Here is a 20451-nt window from a genome sequence, read left to right on the forward strand (position 1 = left end):
AACGAAAACCTTATCACTAAATACTACTTATAAATACTACTTTATATAAATACTACTTTTTTACATAAATACTACTTTATAAATATGCAAGTTAAAGCAGCAGAGCCTAATTATTTACTGGCAAAAGTGGTGCTTGAGATTTCTCATGGCATGCCTAGCAATTTATTTATAAGTTATACATGGCAAGACATTATGAGGGATGTTTTAATAGTAACTTCACACAAAGGATTAGAATTTAAATATGTAAATTCAGGGGATTCTAAAAAGGAATAAGAATCCCACTTACACCCTACTCGTTTGTACTGCTTGTGAAACAGGACATCCCTCCGCTGAGACTGCAGAACAGTCTTAACACTTAATTCCCCCTTTAGCCAGAGAGGGCACTCTGGTTCTTTTATTCCTTATCTTGTAAGGAACCAGTGATTTCCAGCTCTTAAGAGGATCTGATTCCAGGACAGCCTCAGCTATTTTGTGAGGTCCTCTGCAACTCAGTGCGATACTGTTTCAAAATAAAGAATAAAAAATTGGGCTAGGGGTGTAGCCCGGAGGAAGAATGCCCCTGGGTTCCATCCCCAGGACTGGGGAAAAAAAAAAAAAAAAAAAGGATTCATTTGGGGGAAAAAATCAAAATAAGGGAAGATGTGCTCATCTTTAAAATAGATTTGAGCCAGGGGTGGTGGCAATGCCTGGAATTCCAGTCCTTGGGAGGCTGAAACAGGAGAATTGCAGGTTCCTGGCCTGTCTCGGTAGTTTAGTGAGACCGTTTCAAAATAAAAAGTCAAATAGGGCTGAGGGTGTAGCTCAGAGGTAGAATGTCCCTGGGTTCAATTCCCAGTACCATAAAAAATTTAAAAAAAATATTTTGATTGGAAATATTCTTTTCCCCTTGTTCCACAGAGAAAAGCCTATAAATTACTGAATTAAGAGTATAAAACAAAATATAAACCATTATAAGATATTCCACATTTTATTTTTGCTTGCAGTGCTGAGGATTGAACCTATGGCCTTGTGCATGTCGGACAAGCACACTACCAAGGAGCCATAACCCCAGTCCACATTTTAAAAAGCCTTACTTGCTGAATTTTCTTTTATATGATGCAACAGAAATATTAACACATCGGTGGTTCCAGAGAAAGAAAATCAAAGTTGGCTATATCTTGTTAAATCCTTATTCTCTGCTCAACACTTGCTGTTTATAACCCCAAAAGAACCAAAAAAAAAAAAAAAAAAAAGGATTCAGCGATCTTGCATTTCAGCGAAGTCCCCTGACCTGGGCGCACAGCAAAGGACCCACCACGCAGAGCGCTAGAAGCCAGCCGGCCGTGATGTGCAGGTCACCCCCGGCACACCCGCTCAAGCTTTGAACTCCGTGGTGAGTCAGAGCCAGGACCTGCAGGCAGCAGGTGATTAAATCATGAGATCTTGGTCCTCATGACTGACTTAGGGTCATTATATCAGGGGAGTGGATGGGTGGAAGAGGTATTTGGCTTCTGGGTTCTCTTCTCCCATCCTCCTCTTCCCGCCGGCTCCCCGCTAGCACCACCCTCTGGTACATCTTGGTCTCTGAACTGTGGGGAACCGATTTCATTTGGTCCCCAGTCTGTGGACTTCCATTGTAGCGACCTCGAGTGGCCAAGGACGAGCCTGTGTCCTGGCCGCCCTTGACCCTCCCATCTTTGCCTGCATCCGAAGCCGAATCTGGAAGGAAAGGGCCTTGCCCGACCTTGTGGAGAAGGCCTGCTGTGGTCCGACACACACGCTCCATGCTAAATTTAAAAAGCCTTTCATGAGGCCACAGGGAGCGTGTAAGGGGACTGCAGTCAAAGTCGACCGTGCCCCAAACACTTCGAGCACATGGGCCCCAGCGCCAGCGCCACAGCTCCGGCTATAAATACGGCCGCTCCGTGGCCCGCACGGGGAGGAATTATCCGAGACTGTTGTGCAGCTGTTCCAGGCTGCCGTGCTGAGAAAGTTTGGGCTTTCCGCTTAAAACCCTGAAGCACATCTGTTTCCAATGAAGTCTTGATTATTCTTTTGTGAACAAAGCCAAAGATTGGGTTTCTATTTTGGAAAATGTGAAAGAAGGCCTCCGATAGTAATGATCCCTCTTCTGGGCGGGAGCGTGTGGGGCTCGCAGATCCTCCGTGATGGCAGCTGCTCCCCGTGCGGCCGCTTTAAATAGGAGATGGCCCGTCAGCGGCTCAGGACGCGCGGCCCAGTTCTCCCAGCATCACGCAGGGCATCTGGGCTGCATCCGGGATGCCCAGGGACCAGAACGGAAGTGCGCAGCGGTCAAGCATGGTTTTGCAAGTTGTGGACAGCGGGGTGGCTTGAACCTGTGACCCATCCAAGCTTATCAGACATGCACTAATTAGACATGTTGAATTCACAGGGCAACTGTGGGCTATAAGCATCTAAAAACTCTCACATCAGCACAGAAAGTGTTTTAGATGATTTTTTTGCATGTGGAAAAGATGTGAACTTGCTATTATTCTTAGTATAATCTGCTGAATACTGAAATGACATAGCACAAAAAATAAAGACAAAAAATATTTTTAAAAAGCCTCTCATATCGAATGTTAATTTTAGGATGCCCCAAAGATTGTGTGCCTTCTGAGTCGGAGCCAACAGCTGCCACTTTATTTAAAAACATTCCTTTTTTTTTTTTTTTGCGATACTAGGCATTGAACCCAGAGGCAATCTACCTCCAAGATACACCCCCAGCCCTATTTTTTTTTATTCTTTATTCTGAAACAGGGTCTCACTGAGTTGCAAAGGGCCTGAGTAGCTGAGGCTGTCCATAAACCGCGATCCCCCTCTCTCACCCTCCCAAACGCTGGGATGACAAGCGTGCGCCACCATGCCTGGCTAAAACACTCCTTCTTTTTCCTCCTCCTACACAGAACAAACGTGATAACCTCAGGCAGCATCCGGCTCTCCGCAGCCGCCACCCAGGCCCTCTGCCTGCCTCTGACACCTCCGGGGACAGAGACATCCAGAGGCGACGTGCTTGGGACGAGGCCATCCACGGCCACAGCACCGCTACACTTTATCAGGCATCTTAAATCTAGACGAGGGATCCTGCCTGCAAGTCCACGGCTCAGACACGAGCTCTCAGAAGCCTCACAAAGCCACGTGACACAGGCGTAGTCACCGCCACCCATAAACATGGCGTGCGGACAGGGACGCAGACACCCTCTGGAGCCCGGACCACGCCTCCCGTCCAGACCCTTCTCCAAATGCCTGTGGGTGTCTTCTGGGGTGCCAGGCAAGAGGAGGGGTGCAGAGAAGAGTCTGAGACGGGGCAGTGGTATACCGTGGTCAGAGCGAGGCGTATGAAGTCACAGGAAGGAAAGTTAAAGGACCCAGGGTCACACTGCCTCCCCTTGGGGCACCGCATGGAGAGGGGGCAGGGGCTCCCCACGCTTCTGACCTCGGGGGCCGGATCGGAGGCCCTCCTGTGCGCTGCATGATTCTGAGTGGCATCCGGGCCCAGACCCACGGGATGCCAGCCCCACTCTGAGTCGTGACCACCAGCAGGTCTGCGGTCGATGCCAAGGTCTTGGGCACTGGGCGGCTGCAGGCGCAGAGCCCGGCTCAGGCTGGCCTGTGATGATGCTGGAGGCCGAGGGCCAGTGGCCAGGGCCCCGCCTCACGCCCTCCTGTTCTACTGGTTTCTTCATTTCCTAATGGCTTCCTTTTCCAAGGAAAAGCTGGTGCTCCTGGGCTGTGTTCCCGCTGCGGCTTTGTGAGGGAGGCACCCAGACGGCTCTCCTGCGTTCCCAGCTCAGGGGCCTCTGCCTGCCATCCCTGCCACAGGGTCCTGCTCAAGGTTCCTGGGACCCGCTGAGGTCCACAGCGATGGCCCCCCAGCTCGCCGGCACCAGCTCTAACTCCAGGCCCCCTGGACGCCATGGACACCAACCCTGCAATTAACATGAACTTGCTTCCTCTGCGGCTCCCAGATCCTCACACCTGCCTTGACCCTGCAGCGCCCCTGCTGCCCCCAACCCCTGGCTGAAAGACCACCCAGCCGCGCCCATCCTGTGCTCCAGAGCCTGCGGAGTCTGGGACCTGGATGACGGAGCCCACACCACCAGCATGGCACTGGAGACCTCCTGGTGTCCACCCAGTCTTAACCCCTTGGCAGACCCGCCACCTCGAGGAAGAGCAGCCTACGCCCGATGGTCCCCTCCACACAGGGCACCCGCTCCCACCCCGCTCAGGTCTCTGGACCATCAGCTTGTCTGTCCTCCGAAGCCTGTGTCACGCCATCACCTGTGGTACAGTCGCCCTGCCCTGCAGGGTCTGAATGAGTACTCCCCAGCTGTGCTCCAGCTCACCAAGTGTAATCCCCAGCCCGGGGCCGCCCTGCCTCTCCCCCTCCCGCACTGCACCCACCACGGTCTCTCTTTTTTTTTCCAGGTCTGGGAGTGGAAGCCAGGGGCATTCGACCTCCGAGCGACACCCCCTGCCCTGTTTTTTATTCTTTCTTTTGAAACCGGGTCTCACTAAGTTGCAGATGGCCGCACTAAGTAGCTGAGGCCGTCCGCGAACTGCGATCCTCCGGTCTCAGCTTCCCGAATGCTGGGATGACAAGCGTGCACCGCCACGCCCGGCTGCACCACGGTTCTCCTAAATATTTGCCTAGCTTCATTTAAATCACGCAAGTCAAAACTCATTTCCTTCCCTTCAGTTTTAGTGGCGCATCTTTCCGTGAAGGACTTCTGAATGAGGAACAGAAAGGATGGCAGTCGATCATAAATCTTGCTGGGGAGGACTCACGGAGGCCCAGCCTCCACTGGAAGGTCCTCGCTATTGAGGCCCCATAGTGGTGACCAGGCAGTGGCGGGCGCATGTGGCATGAGGCAGGACGGCCTTCCCAGGGAAGTGCAAATGCCGGCACGGCCATTCTCGGACCAAAACGGCGACCTCTCTCTTCACATGCTGACCTTCCACGTGACGCAAAAGAGTAGAATTTTACTCAGCCATAAAGAAGAACAAAATTAAGCCGGGCGTGGTGGCGCACGATTGTAATCCCAGCATTTGGGAGGCTGAGACCTGAGGATCGCGGTTCGCGGACGGCCTCAGCTACTTAGGCCCTTTGCAACTCAGTGAGACCCTGTTTCAAAACAAAGAATAAAAAATTGGGCAGGGGGTGTAGGTCAGAGGTCAAATGCCCCTGGGTTCCATCCCCAGACCTGCAAAAAAGAGAACAAAATTAGATCATGAAGTAACCACAGAGGATTATGTTAAGTGAGATGCGCCAGTCTCAAAAAGCCAAGGGTTGTATGTTTACTCTCATATATGGAAGCCAGAGAGAAAACAGAAATGTAAGGAACTTAGTTGGGCGTGGCAGCGCACGCTTGTCATCCCAGCATCTGGGAGGCTGAGACAGGAGGATCGGGTTCGAGGCCAGCCTCAGCTACTTAGGTCCTTTGCAACTCAGTGAGACCCTGTTTCAAAGTAAAGAATAAAAAACAGGGCTGGGGTGTCACTCAAAGATAGAATGCCCCTGGGTTCCATCCCCAGACCCGCAAGAAAAAAAAAAGAGAAAGGGAAAGCAAGAAAGCAAGCAAGCAAGCAAGCAAGAAAGAAAGAAAGAAAGAAAGAAAGAAAGAAAACAAAGAAACATAGGAGCTTTGGATAAATGTGAAGGGAGACCAGCGGGATAGCAGAAGGGAGCTGAGGGAGGGAGGCAGGAAGGGGAAAGGAAAAATAGAGGAAGAAAACAGGTCAAATAATCTTATGTCCATATGAGAAGGTGTCACACTGATGTGGACGGAGGGTCCAGGGAGGGCCGTAGAGAGAAACGCAGCAAGACCTGTCACTTTGAACCTCACTGTGATGTATACTTACAATGCGTCATATACACACACACACATACATATACACACATTTATATATACATATACACATATACACATACACATATACACACATTGATATATACATATAAACACAGACACATATACACACATATATACACATTTATATATACATATATACATATACACATATACACACATACATATATACACATTTATGTATACATATATACATATATGCATATATACACACATATATACACATTTATATATACATATACACATATACGCATATACACACATACATATATACACATTTATATATACATATACACATATACACACATACATATATACACATTTATATATACATATACACATATACACATACACATATACACACATATATACACATTTATATATACATATATACATATACACATATACACATACACATATACACACATTGATATATACATATAAACACAGACACATATACACACATATATACACATTTATATATACATATACACATATACGCATATACACACATACATATATACACATTTATATATACATATACACATATACACACATACATATATACACATTTATATATACATATACACATATACACATACACATATACACACATACATATATACACATTTATATATACATATAAACACATACACATATACACATACATATATACACATTTATATATACATATACACATATACACATACACACATACATATATACACATTTATATATACATATACACATATACACATACACATATACACACATACATATATACACATTTATATACACATATAAACATATACACATATACACATACATATATACACATTTATATATACATATACACATATACACACATACATATATACACATTTATGTATACATATACACATACACATATGGACACATACATATATACACATTTATGTATACATATATACATATACGCATATATACACACATATATACACATTTATATATACATATACACATATACACATATACACACATACATATATACACATTTATATATACATATACACATATACACACATACATATATACACATTTATATATACATATATACATATACACATATACACACATACATATATACACATTTATGTATACATATACACATATACACACATACATATATACACATTTATATACATGTATATACATATACACATATACACATATTCACAAACATACATATATACACATTTATATATACATATACACACACACATATATATACATATTTTTATATATATACTTGGTTTTTGGTGGTACCGGGGATGAAACCCAGGGGCATTCTACTTCCAAGCTACACCCCCATACTTTTTTTAATCTTTTTTTTTTTTTTTTGCGGGTCTGGGGATGGAACCCAGGGACATTTGACCTCCGAGCTACACCCCCAGCCCTATTTTTTATTCTTTACTTTGAAATGGGGTCTCACTGAGTTGCAGAGGGCCTCACTAAGTAGCTGAGGCTGGCTGCGAACCGTGATCCTCCTGTCTCAGCCTTTCAAGTCCTGGGATTACAAGCGTGCGCCATCATGCCCAGCAAAAGTAATTTTAAAAAAAAATTTTTGGTGGTACTGGGGTTCCTGGAAACCCTTCTACCTCCGGGTTACACTCCCAGACCTATTTTATATTTTTATTTGGAAACAGGGTCTCTTAAGCCAGCGAGGCTGGCTGCAAACCAATGCGATCCTCCTGTCTCCGCCTCCCAAGAGCGGGGATGACAAGCAGGCGCCACCACGCCCAGCCAGAAATAAATTTTTTAGAAAACAACAAAAACAAAAAAATGTCAACCCTCTGTGGTTACAAAGCATGGAAGGGGCCCTTTGATAAGATGGCTTGTAACAGCTCAGTCCTTCCTGTCCGCCCAGAGCCCGGGGCTCCTGCCCTAGTCACCACGGTTCTCTTGTTAGGCATCCTTGAAGCCACCCTCTTGTCTGCAACACCCCTCACGACAGGAGCCAGGCTGAGCAGAAGGATGGGCATGGGAACTCGTAACTTTGGGTTCCGTGGTATTTTACACTTGAATTGTGGCCAAGGGAGATGGAATTCATTTTACCATCTACAAATCGCACCACTGGGTCATGGAGAGAGGATAACTCAACAAAGCCTCCAATCTGGGGGAAAATAAAAGAGGGTTAGACCAGCTCCTCAGCCTACAAGCAGGGGCAACTTTACAAATCCACAGGATAAGAAAGAAGAATCTGAGCAGCATGGTGGCACACGCTTGTAATCTCTGCACTTGGGAGGCTGAGACAGGAAGATTGCAGGTTAGAGGTCAGTCTCAGCAACCTCACGAGGTCCTCAGAAACTTAGTGAGATCCTGTTTCAAAACTAAGAGCTGGGCATGGTGGCGCACGCTTGTAATCCCAGCACTTGGGAGGCTGAGACTGGAGGACTGCGGTTCACGGACAGCTTCAGCTACTTAATGGGGTCCTCTGCAACTTAGTGAGACCCCGTTTCAAAGTAAAGAATAAAAAATAGGGCAGGGGGTGCAGCTCAGAGGTTGAATGCCCCTAGGTTCCACCCTCAGACCCACCCAAAAAAGATAAATAAAATAAGAGGAGGGCATGGTGGCACACGTTTGTAATCCCTGCATTTGGGAGGCTGAGACAGGAGGATCATGGTTCACGGCCAACCTCAATTACTTACTGAGGCCCTTTGCAACTCAGCGAGACCCTGTTTCAAAATAAAGAATAAAAAATAGGGCTGGGGGGTATAGCTCGGAGGTAGAATGCCCCTGGGTTCCATCCCCAGTACTGCAATAAAATAAAATAAAATAAAATATCAAATCAAATAGGGCTGAGATACAGCTCATCGGTAGAATGCCTTTGGGCTCAATCTCCAGCACCACCAAAAAATAAAAATTTTTAAAAAGAATAGGCAAATGAGCCCTGAATGAAAGCCTTAGTAGATTTTCTTGATAGACCTCACTGTTGATTTTTTAATTCAACAGGTTAGCTGGTGCAAAGTTTTTCCTCAGCCCCAAACTCCATGAGCACAACTTCTGAATCTCCAGCCCCGTCTCTGGTGAGAAGCAAGAGGCTCCTGGCATCTCCATGGCGCCCAGGGAGGGAGGGAAGGAGGGAGGGAGGCTCACAGGGGCAATGGCTTTCTCTGGTTTGCTTTGGATAAACTCTCTAATCAGGTCAGCCAGTCCAACGACAGGAATTAAGCCCATCCAGGCTCCGCAAATCTGGTAATTCAGTTACAGCGCCACAGACCTGACCAAACAATAACACAGTTTCAGCTCTCAGGGGATGCGGTAAGCAGAGACAACTGGTCTACCGTGGTCCAGAGGGCAGAGCGTGGGAGCTGGGGGGTGGACTGGGGGGACTACGAAGTTCAGCCTCTCCTCAGAGTGATGCACTAGGTAACCAGGACAACGCAGGGCGCTCTGCGAGGCTTCCTGGAGGGGCGGCCAGCACGCAGGACCGTGTCCCCGGGAGAAGGAACAACGGGAGACTCTCATGTGCCCTCTGTGTCCTTGTGAGTGACAAATATAAACACATCTTAAGTTCTATTAAAACTGAGCTCCAAGCTGGGCGCGCTGGTGGCGCACGCTTGTCATCCCAGCATTCAGGAGGCTGAGACCGGAGGATCGCGGTTCGCGGACAGCCTCAGCTACTCCGTGAGGCCCTCTGCAGCTCAGTGAGACCCTGTTTCAAAATAAAGAATAAAAAAATAGGGCAGGAGGTGTAGCTCGGAGGTCAAATGCCCTTGGGTTTTGTCCCTAGACCCGCCAAATAAATAAATAAACAAATAAAATAAATAAATAAATAAATAAATAAATAAGATTGAGCTTTACGGCTGGGGGGCTATAGGTCAGTTGGTAGAGCGTCGGCCTACTATATCTGAGGTCCTGGGTTCAATCTTCAGTACAGTAAGTAAGTAAATAAATAAATAAACAAATCTCTCCATTAAAGTTGGCGAAGACATCTTAAGATTCCTGGAGACACCAATGACCCTGTTAAGCGTTCTATTATAAGAATATATCTTGCCATAATCCTTTTTACCCGATTTCCTCGTCCTCTGTAGTTCAGAACGAGGGCCAAGCATAATTTTGGCTCTGGAAGCACAAATCCCTTTCAGCACCTTGACAAGACTGCTGGAGGGGTTGACTTGGGTCCTTCATCCTTTATTCGTGCTTCTCAAAAGCACTTTCAGCTCAAGCCGGGCGTGGTGGCGCACGTCTGTAATCCCAGCACTTGGGAGGCTGAGACAGGAGGACCCGGGTTCTGGCCCAGCCTCAGCTACTTAGTGAGGCTCTCGGCAACTTAATGAGACCCTGTTTCAACATAAAACATAAAAGAATAGAAAATAGGGCTGGGGGTGTAGCGCAGAGGAAGAATGCCCCTGGGTTCCATTCCCGGTACTCCAAAAAAAAAAAATGTGTGTGTGTGTGTGTGTGTGTGTGTGTGTATGGTTTCAGCTCCCAAGGGAACCACCCAGAAGCACGTGCTTGGAAGGAAGTTCAACCCGCCTTCTGCAAGGTCCTACCTGCCAATATGGAACCTACACCCTGGCCACGGCGTGCCAGTGGAGCTATTTCAAAGCAGACCCATTTTAAGCTTAAAAGTGTCCTGATTCCTACAGGATGTGGAGCAGGTATACGAACCTGTGGCTCTGATCTGCAGCTCCGGGCAAAGCGGCTCTCGAGCGTTAGGGCAGGAAGGGCCATTGTGGCTATCTCCCAGAGTAAGATTACGACGCCAGGGGAGACTCATCTCCAGGCAGCCACTCATTCATTCATTCATTCATTCATTCATTCATTCATTCATGTTCAGTGCTGGGGATGAAGCCCAGGACTGGGAGCAGGCAAGGTGAGCACTCGACCACCAAGCTACATTCCCAAACCCAAGTGTTCTCAATCTTGAGCAAAGCACACGGGGCGGCTCCACTCACCCTCGCAGGAGTTTGAAGAGCATACATCCCAGGGAGAACCAGTCGGCGCTGCTGTCGTAGGACGTCCCCTTCTGCAGCACCTCGGGAGCCATGTACCCGTGGGTGCCCCTGGGGGAAGAAGGCAGGCGTGGTTACCGGGGCACGGCACCAGGACCCGCAGCCTCATGGCCACCGGGAGACGGCAGCGGCTGCTGGAAACCCAGGCCAGGGCGCTGCCCAGCACGCAGCCCGCACCCCGGGCGGGCACCCAGCGGGAGTTGATCTTTTCATTTTTTTCTTTTTTAATTTTTTTTATTGGTGCACTCTAGTCATACATCGTAACGGAGTATAAGATGGTGGAGGCGTACACGCACACATCACTCATTTAGCCCTTCCCCGGTTCCCACCCCCATTCCCTCCCTCCTCCCTCCTTCTCATATTTGGCTTAGTGATATTTATTTATTTATTTATTTATTTATTTATTTATTTATTTATTTATTTATTTTGCGGTGCTGGGGATGGAACCCAGGGAAATTCTACCTCCCAGCTACACCCCCAGCCCCATTTTTTATTCTTTGTTTTGAAACAGAGTTGCCGAGGGCCTCCCTAAGTAGCTGAGGCTGGCCACGAACCGCGATCCTCCTGTCTCGGCCTCCCACAGGCTGGGATTACGAGTGTGCGCCACCACGCCCGGCTTAGTAAGTGACTCTGATATATCTGTGAATGTACATCATGGACATTAGAGAGCTGCCCTCTTCTCCCCTCCCACCCCCTCAGTTAGGCCTCCTTACTTGCTCATCTATGGCCTCTCCATCTAGAGTTCCTCCTGTGGCCCCTTTTCTCCCTAGCTTCTGTTTTTTAGGGAACACCAATCAAAGAGACTGGAGCGGCAGTAAAGAGCCTACCACCAAACAGAAGCCCAGGGTCAGATGGTTTCCCAAGTGACGTATATAAAACCTTTGGGGAAGAGGTAATCCCGATACTCCTCAGTCTATTTCGTGAAGTAGAAACAAACGGGATGGTCCCAAATGTGCGAAGCCAACATCACACTAATACCATGACCAAAAAAAGACAGCTCAAGGAAAGCAAACCACAGGCCTATATCGTTGAAGAACTCAGATGTAAATCTGCTAAACAAAATACTAGCAACGAGCCGGGTGTGGTGGCGCACGCTTGTAATCCCCGCGCTTGGGAGGCTGAGACAGGAGGATCGCGCAGGTTCGAAGCCAGCCTCGGCTACTTAGTGAGGCTCTCGGCAACTTAGTGAGACCCTGTTTCCAAATAAAGTATAAAAAAAAGGTCTGGGAGTGTAGCCCGGAGGTAGAAAGCCCCTGGGTTCCAACCCCAGGACCACCAAAAAGTAAAAATGAAATAAAATAAAAATACTAGCAACGCGCACTCAAAACCACATCAAGAAAATCATACACTGTGACCAGGTAGGGCTCATCCCAGGGATGCAAGGTGGGTTCAACATACGAAAATCCATCCATGTAATTCAGCATATAAACAGAATCAAAGACAAAAGTCACACCATCATTTCAATAGCCCCTGAAAAAGCACTTGACAGAATCCAACGCCCATTTATGCTAAAAGCACCGCAGAGAATCGGAACAGAAGGAACGTAGCCCAACCTCATAAAGGCATCTACAATAGGCCCACAGCCAGCATCATATTAAATGGGGAAAACTGTGAGAATTCCCCCTAAAAACAGGAACAAGACGAGGATGTCTGTTATCACCACTTCTTTTCAATATAGTACTAGAGACTCTAGCCAGAGCAATAAGGCAAGAAAAGGAAATCAAAGGAGTGCAAATAGGAAAAGAAGAACTCAAGCTTTCACTATTTGCAGATGACATGAGACTATACCTAGAAGACCGAACAAACTCAACCAAAAAGCTTATAGAGTTGCTTATCTTTCTTCTCTTTCTATCCTTCTTTTTTAGTGTGTGTGTGTGTGTGTGTGTGTGTGTGTGTGTGTGTTACCAGAGATTGAACTCAAGGGCGTCTTACCTCTCAACCCACACCCCCAGCCCTTTTATATTTTTTTGTCTTGACACGGTCTTGCTATGTTGCCGAGAGTAGCCTTGAACCTGCGATCCTCCCGTCTCAGCCTCCCAAGTCCAGGGATGACAGGCCTGTGACACTACGCTAAGTGAGACATCAATCTTACCCACTTTGATCAGTGTGTGGATTTGTATAAACAGGTTAAGCCCATGAACCGTGAGCCCCAGAGTCCAGGGTGTGCAGTGTGAGAGTGTCATGGCTGTTCCCTCCTCCTGCTAAGAAGAACGGACATTTTCCTGCCCCGTCTAGAGCTCCTGTGTGGGCCTGGGAGGGCACAGGTAACCGCACCTCAGAGCAGCGACTCCTGCGGACAAAGGAACGCCAGCACCTCCCGCGCTGAGTACCTGTGCTCGCGTGCACTCAGAGCAGAAGCTGCTCCTTCGGTCACAGCCAGGGACAGGCTCAGGGGAGCAGAGAAGCAGAGCGCCAGCCCCGAGTTGATCGGATGGGGAAAGCACATGAGAATCTTAAAAGCCCAGAAGGTGGACGCACTGGGCACTGGGCGCATGTGAAGTCAGTCTGAAACACTTGGGGTCACCCGTTTTTATATACACCGCACTGTCTGCCACCCCAAAGCCCTCTGTTCTATGATCCTGCTCCATTAGGAATAGCCAGGGAGCATGGGGGCAGGTCCAGCACGCAGCCCAAAACGCCCCTGAAAGCCGTTATCGGTACATCCTGCACAATCAGAGGGGTAAGAAGGAGACACCTCTGTGCTGGGGCCGCCTGGAGAATTAGCTTGGGCCAAGAATGGTGCCAGTCCAGGAGAAATTCACCCATGTTGGGGCTTCCAGTCGCCACTCTTGTCTTAGAAAAATCACTTTTAATTCAACTTCTGCTCAGACTCAGAATCTGCTTGGAAAATCACCCTGGATCATTCAGGATCCTGAGCCATCACCGGGCCCAGGACCCCCTGTCTAAGAGGGACCTTGGAAAAGAGCTTTGGGAGGCTGTGATAATGGCTGAGAGCGACAGAGACCCGGGAGGACTTCCAGCCCTGCACGCCCTGGGTGGCAGGTGACCTCTTCAACTCTAGATCCCGAGATGGAGTCACGAGTTTGCGATGAAAAGATGTCTCCAAGGATAATTAAAATAAGCTGGCTCTCCCAGTGCACGCTGGGCGGGGCTCAAGCAGCCTCCCAGTGCACGCTGGGCGGGGCTCAAGCAGCCTCCCAGTGCACGCTGGGCGGGGCTCAAGCAGCACCCTGGCTGCCTGTCACCTTGGTGTCCTGATTCCGTCTACACGGCCACAGGTTCCCGACGCATTCTGCTAAAGGCTGGACCACTAAGCCTATTCAGAGAACACTGGCACGTCAAGACACGGTGACAGGAGGCTCGGCTAGGCGCTCCTGGTTAAAATAAGCTCGTGCTCAAATTAGTCACTGACAATCTGTTCTGTTCCCCAAAGTTCTCCTTGGATTTTCCGCGGCTACCCAGGGTCCAATTTAAGTTCACAGCAATCTGGGATTCTATCACTAAATGGGCCAAGCCCGCGCTCAGGTCGGGAGCCTTGACAGCACCGCTCTGCTGGCAAAGCTGGGTGGGCAGAAAAGTTCCAGGGCCACATCTGCGGCTGTGAAGAGACTGAAAACACGGTGTGTAGGGAGACGCTGGGCCCCAAACTCTCTTCTTTTGGGGTATGAGAATTGAACCCAGAGGCATTCTACCTCTAAGCTACATCCCTGCCCTATTTTATATTTTTTATTTTTGGTGGTACTGGGGTTTCTGGAAAGCCTTCTACTTCTGGGCTACCCTCCCAGACACCTATTTTTATATTTTTATTTGGAAACAGGGTCTCTTAAGGCAGTGAGGCTCCCTTCAAACCTGCGCGATCCTCCTGTTTCCACCTCCCAAGCATGGGGATTATAAGCGTGCGCCACCACGCTCGGCTTAACTTTTTATTTTATTTATATTTACTTATTTATTTGTTTATTCATTTTGTGGTAATGGGGATGGAACCCAGGGGCATTCTATCTCCGAGCTACACCCCCTGCCCTATTTTTTATTCTATACTTTGAAATAGGGTCTCACTGAGTTGCAAAGGGCCTAAGTAGTAGCTGAGGCTGGCCGTGAATTGCGATCCTCCTGTCTCAGCCTCCCAAACGCTGGGATTACAAGGTGCGCCACCATGCCCAACTTATTTTTTTTAAAAAAAACAGGGCCTCACCAAATTACTGAGGCTGGCCTCAAACCTGAGATCCTCCTGTCTGGGCAACAGGGTGCTGACTGAGGCTGTCCTAGAACCTGCAATCTTTCTGTCTCGGCATCCTGAGTACTGGGATCACAGGCATGTGCCACCACGCCTGGCTGTGTGTTATCTTTTTAGGCTGTCCTTTAGACCAGCCTTCTCCATTCAACCCCTTAGCAGCTGCAGCTCAAACATTGTACTTCCTGGGCAGGCAGAACAGCCCACTGTTTGCTGATGTTAATTTCAGTAAAAAGAAAATACATAACCCTGGGTCTGAAAGTTAATTCTTTGGGAAGATTAACTCTTATGAACTCTCGGATTCCTATTTAGTTATGACTAGAGTAAATTGAAGGAATTAGCATACCGAATGGCTGTGGCATTAAAAATTCAAATGACTCCCTTAAAAAATGTCTGATGAACTCCCAGGGAGAAGCCTATACGAGCCTGGGTTCTGGCCCTAATAACTGAAAAGTGCTTGCAAAATGTTAATGCTTTTTATCACTGTATCCCAGATTCCACAGAAGAAGAGAGGTGTGTTTACAGAAATGATGCTCTTCGGTATTAACATTCGATCAGAGCTCTAAAAGGCAATTTTGACTTAATGCGCACCCTGTAAAGGACCGCGATTCAGACTACTTTGCTTGTACTTATCGGAAGAGAAAAAAGGTCTGCGGTTTATTTTTTGCACAGATGCATGTAATGAGTCTCTGGGAGCGTCTTCAAGACCACTTAACACAGAGGAAAATGCTTTCTCAAAAGGGACAATAAAATGTAATTTTCAAAGATGCGGTGCCAGCCGGGCGCGGGGGCGCACACCTGTGATCCCGGTACTTGGGAGGCCGAGGCAGAAGGATGGCAGGTCGGAAGCCAGACTCAGCAACATAGTGAGGCCCTCCACAACTTGGTGAGCTCCTGTTTCAAAATAAAAAATCAAGCCGGGCGTGGTGGCGCACGCTTGTAATCCCCGCGCTTGGGAGGCGGAGACAGGAGGATCGCGCAGGTTCGAAGCCAGCCGCGCTGGCGTAAGAGACCCTGTTTCAAAAATATAAAATAGGTCTGGGAGCGTAGCCCGGAGGTAGAAGGGCTTCCAGGAACCCCAGTACCACCAAAAAAAATAAAAAATAAAAATAAAAAAATAAAAAATCAAGAAGCCGGGCGTGGTGCCACACGCTTGTAATCCCAGCATTTGGGAGGCTGAGATTGGAGGATCACGGTTCGGTGACAGCCTCAGTTACTTAGTGAGGCCCTCTGCAACTCAGTGAGACCCTGTTTCTTTTTCTTTTTTCTTTTTTTTTTTTTTTTTTTTGCAGGTCTGAGGATGGAACCCAGGGGCATTCAACCTCCGAGCTACACCCCCTGCCCTATTTTTTATTCTTTATTTTGAAACTGGGTCTCACTGAGTTACAGAGGGCCTCACTAAGTAGCTGAGGCTGTCTGTGAACTGCGATCCTCCTTTCTCAGCCTCCAGAACGCTGGGATTACAAGCGTGCGCCGCCATGCCTGGCCCTGTTTCAAAATAAAGAATAAAAAATAGGGCTGGTGGTATAGCTCGGAGGTCGAATGCCCCTGGGTTCCAGCCCCAGACCCGTAAAATAAGTAAATATATAAATAGATAGATAGATAGATAGTGCTGTAGGTATAGCTCAGAGGCATAATGCCCCTGGGTTCAGTCCCCAATACCACAGGGAAAAAAGACAGTGTGCTAAGAACAAGACATTGAAAAAGACAAAATAAAACTTGCAAACTGCAGGCGTGCCCCGCTCCCACCCAGGTAAACTGGCACCAACGAAACAGAACTAAAAGCCAGCTCCCGCCCGCTCTGTCTCTGCAGAGGTCTGGTCGAGCCGTCCCGCAGGCTTGCTGGCATTTGAAGGTCTCCACCAGGCACAGCTCGGTCTCCGCCACTACCCCTGGCCCAAAATCTATTTTAAAGATAAGCACATGTTCTCTGAGTGTCAATACACCTTACTTTGATTCTTTTTCCCCCCAAATGAATGCTTTTAAGAACATTCAGGTGCTGGCCGAGGGCTGCGGTCTCGGGAGTTGGTGGCTGGTAACACGGATAGCCAGGAACACACCCAGACCCAGGAGTGGACCATACTGGGGGCTCACGGCACAAGGAGTCGGACAAGCTTCTTTAAGGGAGGAGTTTCTTGGTTTCTTTTCAAGGAGGGAGAAAAAGAAAGCTTTGTCGGGAAAAAAAACAAGGAACAGCAGAAGAAGAAGGAGCCTCCATCCTTTGGCCCTTCCTTGGAGGGTTCTGGGCAGGGCCAAGCGCCTCTCTCCACACATCTGACATATGGGCCCTTTTATTTTTCCTATAAGAAACCGCTTGAAGGGATTTTCCTCTGTTTCGCAGAAAAGAGACTGAGGGTCAAAGAGGTTGGCTTCCCGGCTCGGGGCACGGAGGCAGCGCACGTCAACTCTCTTGGGGAGGCCCTGCTCCTGCTGATCGGGGGGCGCCGCCTCAGCGCTGCCCCCGCGGCCTGTGATAAGGACCCTCCCTGCTCCCCCCGCCGCGCGCTGTCAAGGACGAGGGGCAAAGGCCGGGCAGGCCGGCAGCGTGTGCCCAGGAGGGCTAGGCGCGCGCCGGGCGATACTTACACGCTCGCGTGCGGCTTCTTTTTGGAGAAATCGCAGGCCAGGCCAAGGTCTGATATCCTCACGTGTCCGTACTCGTCCAGGAGGATATTGGCGGGCTGGAGAGGAACAGAACGTGAGCGTCCACAATCCCCCAGGCCCGGGCTGGGAGCGGTGCTAACGGTACCCATGTTTGCTATATCCTAATTGTTTATCATTATTATTATTAATATGGGATTGAACTCAGGGGCTTTCTTTATTATTAGTAGTATTAGTATTAGTATTAGTATTATGGGATTGAACTCAGGGGCTTTCTTTATTATTATTATTATTATGGGATTGAACTCAGGGGCTTTCTTTATTAGTAGTAGTATTAGTATTAGTATTAGTATCATGGGATTGAACTCAGGGGCATTATTATTATTATTATTATTATTATTATGGGATTGAACTCGGGATTTCTTTATTAGTAGTATTAGTATTAGTATTATGGGATTGAACTCAGGGGCTTTATTATTATGGGAATGAACTCAGGGGATTCCTTTACTATTATTATTATTATTATTATTATTATTATTGGATTGAACTCAGGGGCTTTCTTTATTAGTATTAGTATTAATATTAGTATTAGTATTATGGGATTGAACTCAGGGCCTTTCTGTTTCTGTGGGTCTGGGGATGGAACTCAGGGGCAATGGAACTCCGAGCTACACCCCCAGCCCTATTTTTCATTCTTTAACTTTTTGTTTTTGTTTTTTGGTGGCACTGGGGTTCCTGGAAACCCTTCTACCTCCGGGCTACGCTCCCAGACCTATTTTATACTTTTATTTGGAAACAGGGTCTCTTAAGCCAGCAAGGTTGGCTTCGAACCTGCGCGATCCTCCTGTCTCCGCCTCCCAAGCACGGGGATTACAAGCGTGCGCCACCATGCCCGGCTTCATTCTTTATTTTGAAACAGGGTCTCAGTGAGTTGCAGAGGGCCTCACTAAGTAGCTGAGGCTGGCCACGAACCGCGATCCTCCTGTCTCAGCCTCCCGAATGCTGGGATGACAAGCGCGCGCCACCACGCCCAGCAAACTCAGGGGCTTTCTACCTCTGAGCTACAGTCCCAGCCCGATTTCAGCTTTTAATCTATTTTTAATTTTTATGTGGAACATATTAAAAATGGCATACATTCAGAGTGTGCCTGGTGCCCTCTCCCCCCTCCCAACAATGAGTGTCCAGGTTGACCATGCTATATTCATACTTTTACACATATCTGGATGTAGCTCCTCCATTAATCAACCTCAGCCTTCTTCCTCTCCTATCCTTCCATTTCAGCTATGCTGAGGTTTCCCCTCCATTATCGGAGTCCCTCTGGTATTCCTAATAGTCCCTAGTTTTGCGGAGGGCCTAAGTTGCTGAGGCCAGCCTCGAACCTGCGATTCTCCTGTCCCAGCCTTCCCAGTACTGGGATGACAAGCGTGCACCACGCCCGGCGCAATCCTATCATCTTATCGTGGTGTGTTCCTAATTGTGGGTTTTATAACCTTATAGTATCTCAGCAGAGCAGGGCGGGCACTGAGCAGGAGGCTGTTGAGAAGTCCGGGAGGGTCCCAGCACAGTTCACAGGGGCTAAAAGCATCGCCCTCATGCCACCAGCGACCGCAGGCCACGGACAGGGGAGCAGGGACACGGCTCGCTGGCTTGTATGAACCACGGGGACTTCAGCGAGGGAGGCTCAAAGCCCGGGACAGAATGGAAGCGCACAAGAGCCAAACCCTCCCAGGGGCTGTGCGTGCACCCGGTCTGCCTCGGCTCTGTGTATTTCTACCTCGTTAACCCCGGGCCCCCCGAAGGACCAGATACGATTCCGACCGCAGCTCCGAGGAGCGTGCCCGTTCAGATTCGATTTGGTCAGTGCAGTCATGGAAAAATGAAGGTCCTCTCCCTCATTTACACTGAATTACTGTCATCTTAATAACATTTTTTTTTTTTTTTGCCGGAGATCAACTATTGTTTTGCTTGAAATAAAAATGATGGCCTGCTATTACAATGTAAAGCATGAATAATCATGAGTAACTTGAATTAAGCTTGAATAGAAATCAAATAATGTCACTGCCTACTAAATAGCTTAGAAACCAAAACGACGGCGTAGGGACGATTAGAAGCCGGTTATGGATTTAAATGAAAATGTATGATGAGGGCACTTCGTGGGCCTCCAGCACGTATTTTATTTTTCCATAAAACTCACATAAAGGAAAAAAATGCCAGGAGCCAACCAATGTCTAATGATTTCTAATTCAATCACTATTTTTCCTGCTTTATGCTCACATAAAAAACAAGGGAATAATTCTTTAACTCTGCAGAAAGCTTTGACTTTCACAAAGAACTTTGTGCAAAATATATATATATGCTCAGAAACAATATGCCTCATAGAAGCTAACCTCGAAAAAGTAACTGAGCTGGGTGTGCTGGTGCACACCTCTAATCTAGTGCTTGGGAGGCCGAGACAGGAAGACCACAGGTTCGAGGCCAGCCTCAGCAACTTAGCGAGACTCCTAACAATCTTGGGAGACCCAGCTTCAAAAATAAAAGAAAGTAACACAGAAGAGGCCTGGGGGTGTCGCTTAGAGGTAGAACACGCTGCGGTTCAATACCTCAGAACACACGCACACACGTATGCACACGCTCAGAGCTGGCATCTCCTTAGAGACAGGAAAGCATGCCACACCTTGCAGGGGGACCACTGTGGGCTGGTCCTAAAATGCTCCCGAGGAGAGGCGAGCAGCCCTCTCCCGGCATCTTCTCATCTCCTGGCAAACTGGCCCTTCTCCATCCAGCTCGTTCTCAT

General features: G+C 48.0%; 1 protein-coding gene across 1 annotated transcript in view; it reads right to left on the minus strand.

Moving 5' to 3' along the window:
* The window catches only part of GRK3 (G protein-coupled receptor kinase 3), a gene marked incomplete at both ends in the record, with an annotated part of 131670 nt that overhangs the window by 19160 nt on the left and 92059 nt on the right, over positions 1 to 20451 (minus strand). The window contains 2 exons of the mRNA XM_080717506.1: positions 10808 to 10915; positions 17643 to 17737. Of these exons, the coding sequence (XP_080573632.1) occupies positions 10808 to 10915; positions 17643 to 17737 (203 nt within the window). The remainder of the gene's footprint in view (positions 1 to 10807; positions 10916 to 17642; positions 17738 to 20451) is intronic.

Source organism: Muscardinus avellanarius, assembly GCF_963383645.1.
Source record: "Muscardinus avellanarius genome assembly, chromosome: 21".
Taxonomy (NCBI): Eukaryota; Metazoa; Chordata; class Mammalia; order Rodentia; family Gliridae; genus Muscardinus; species Muscardinus avellanarius.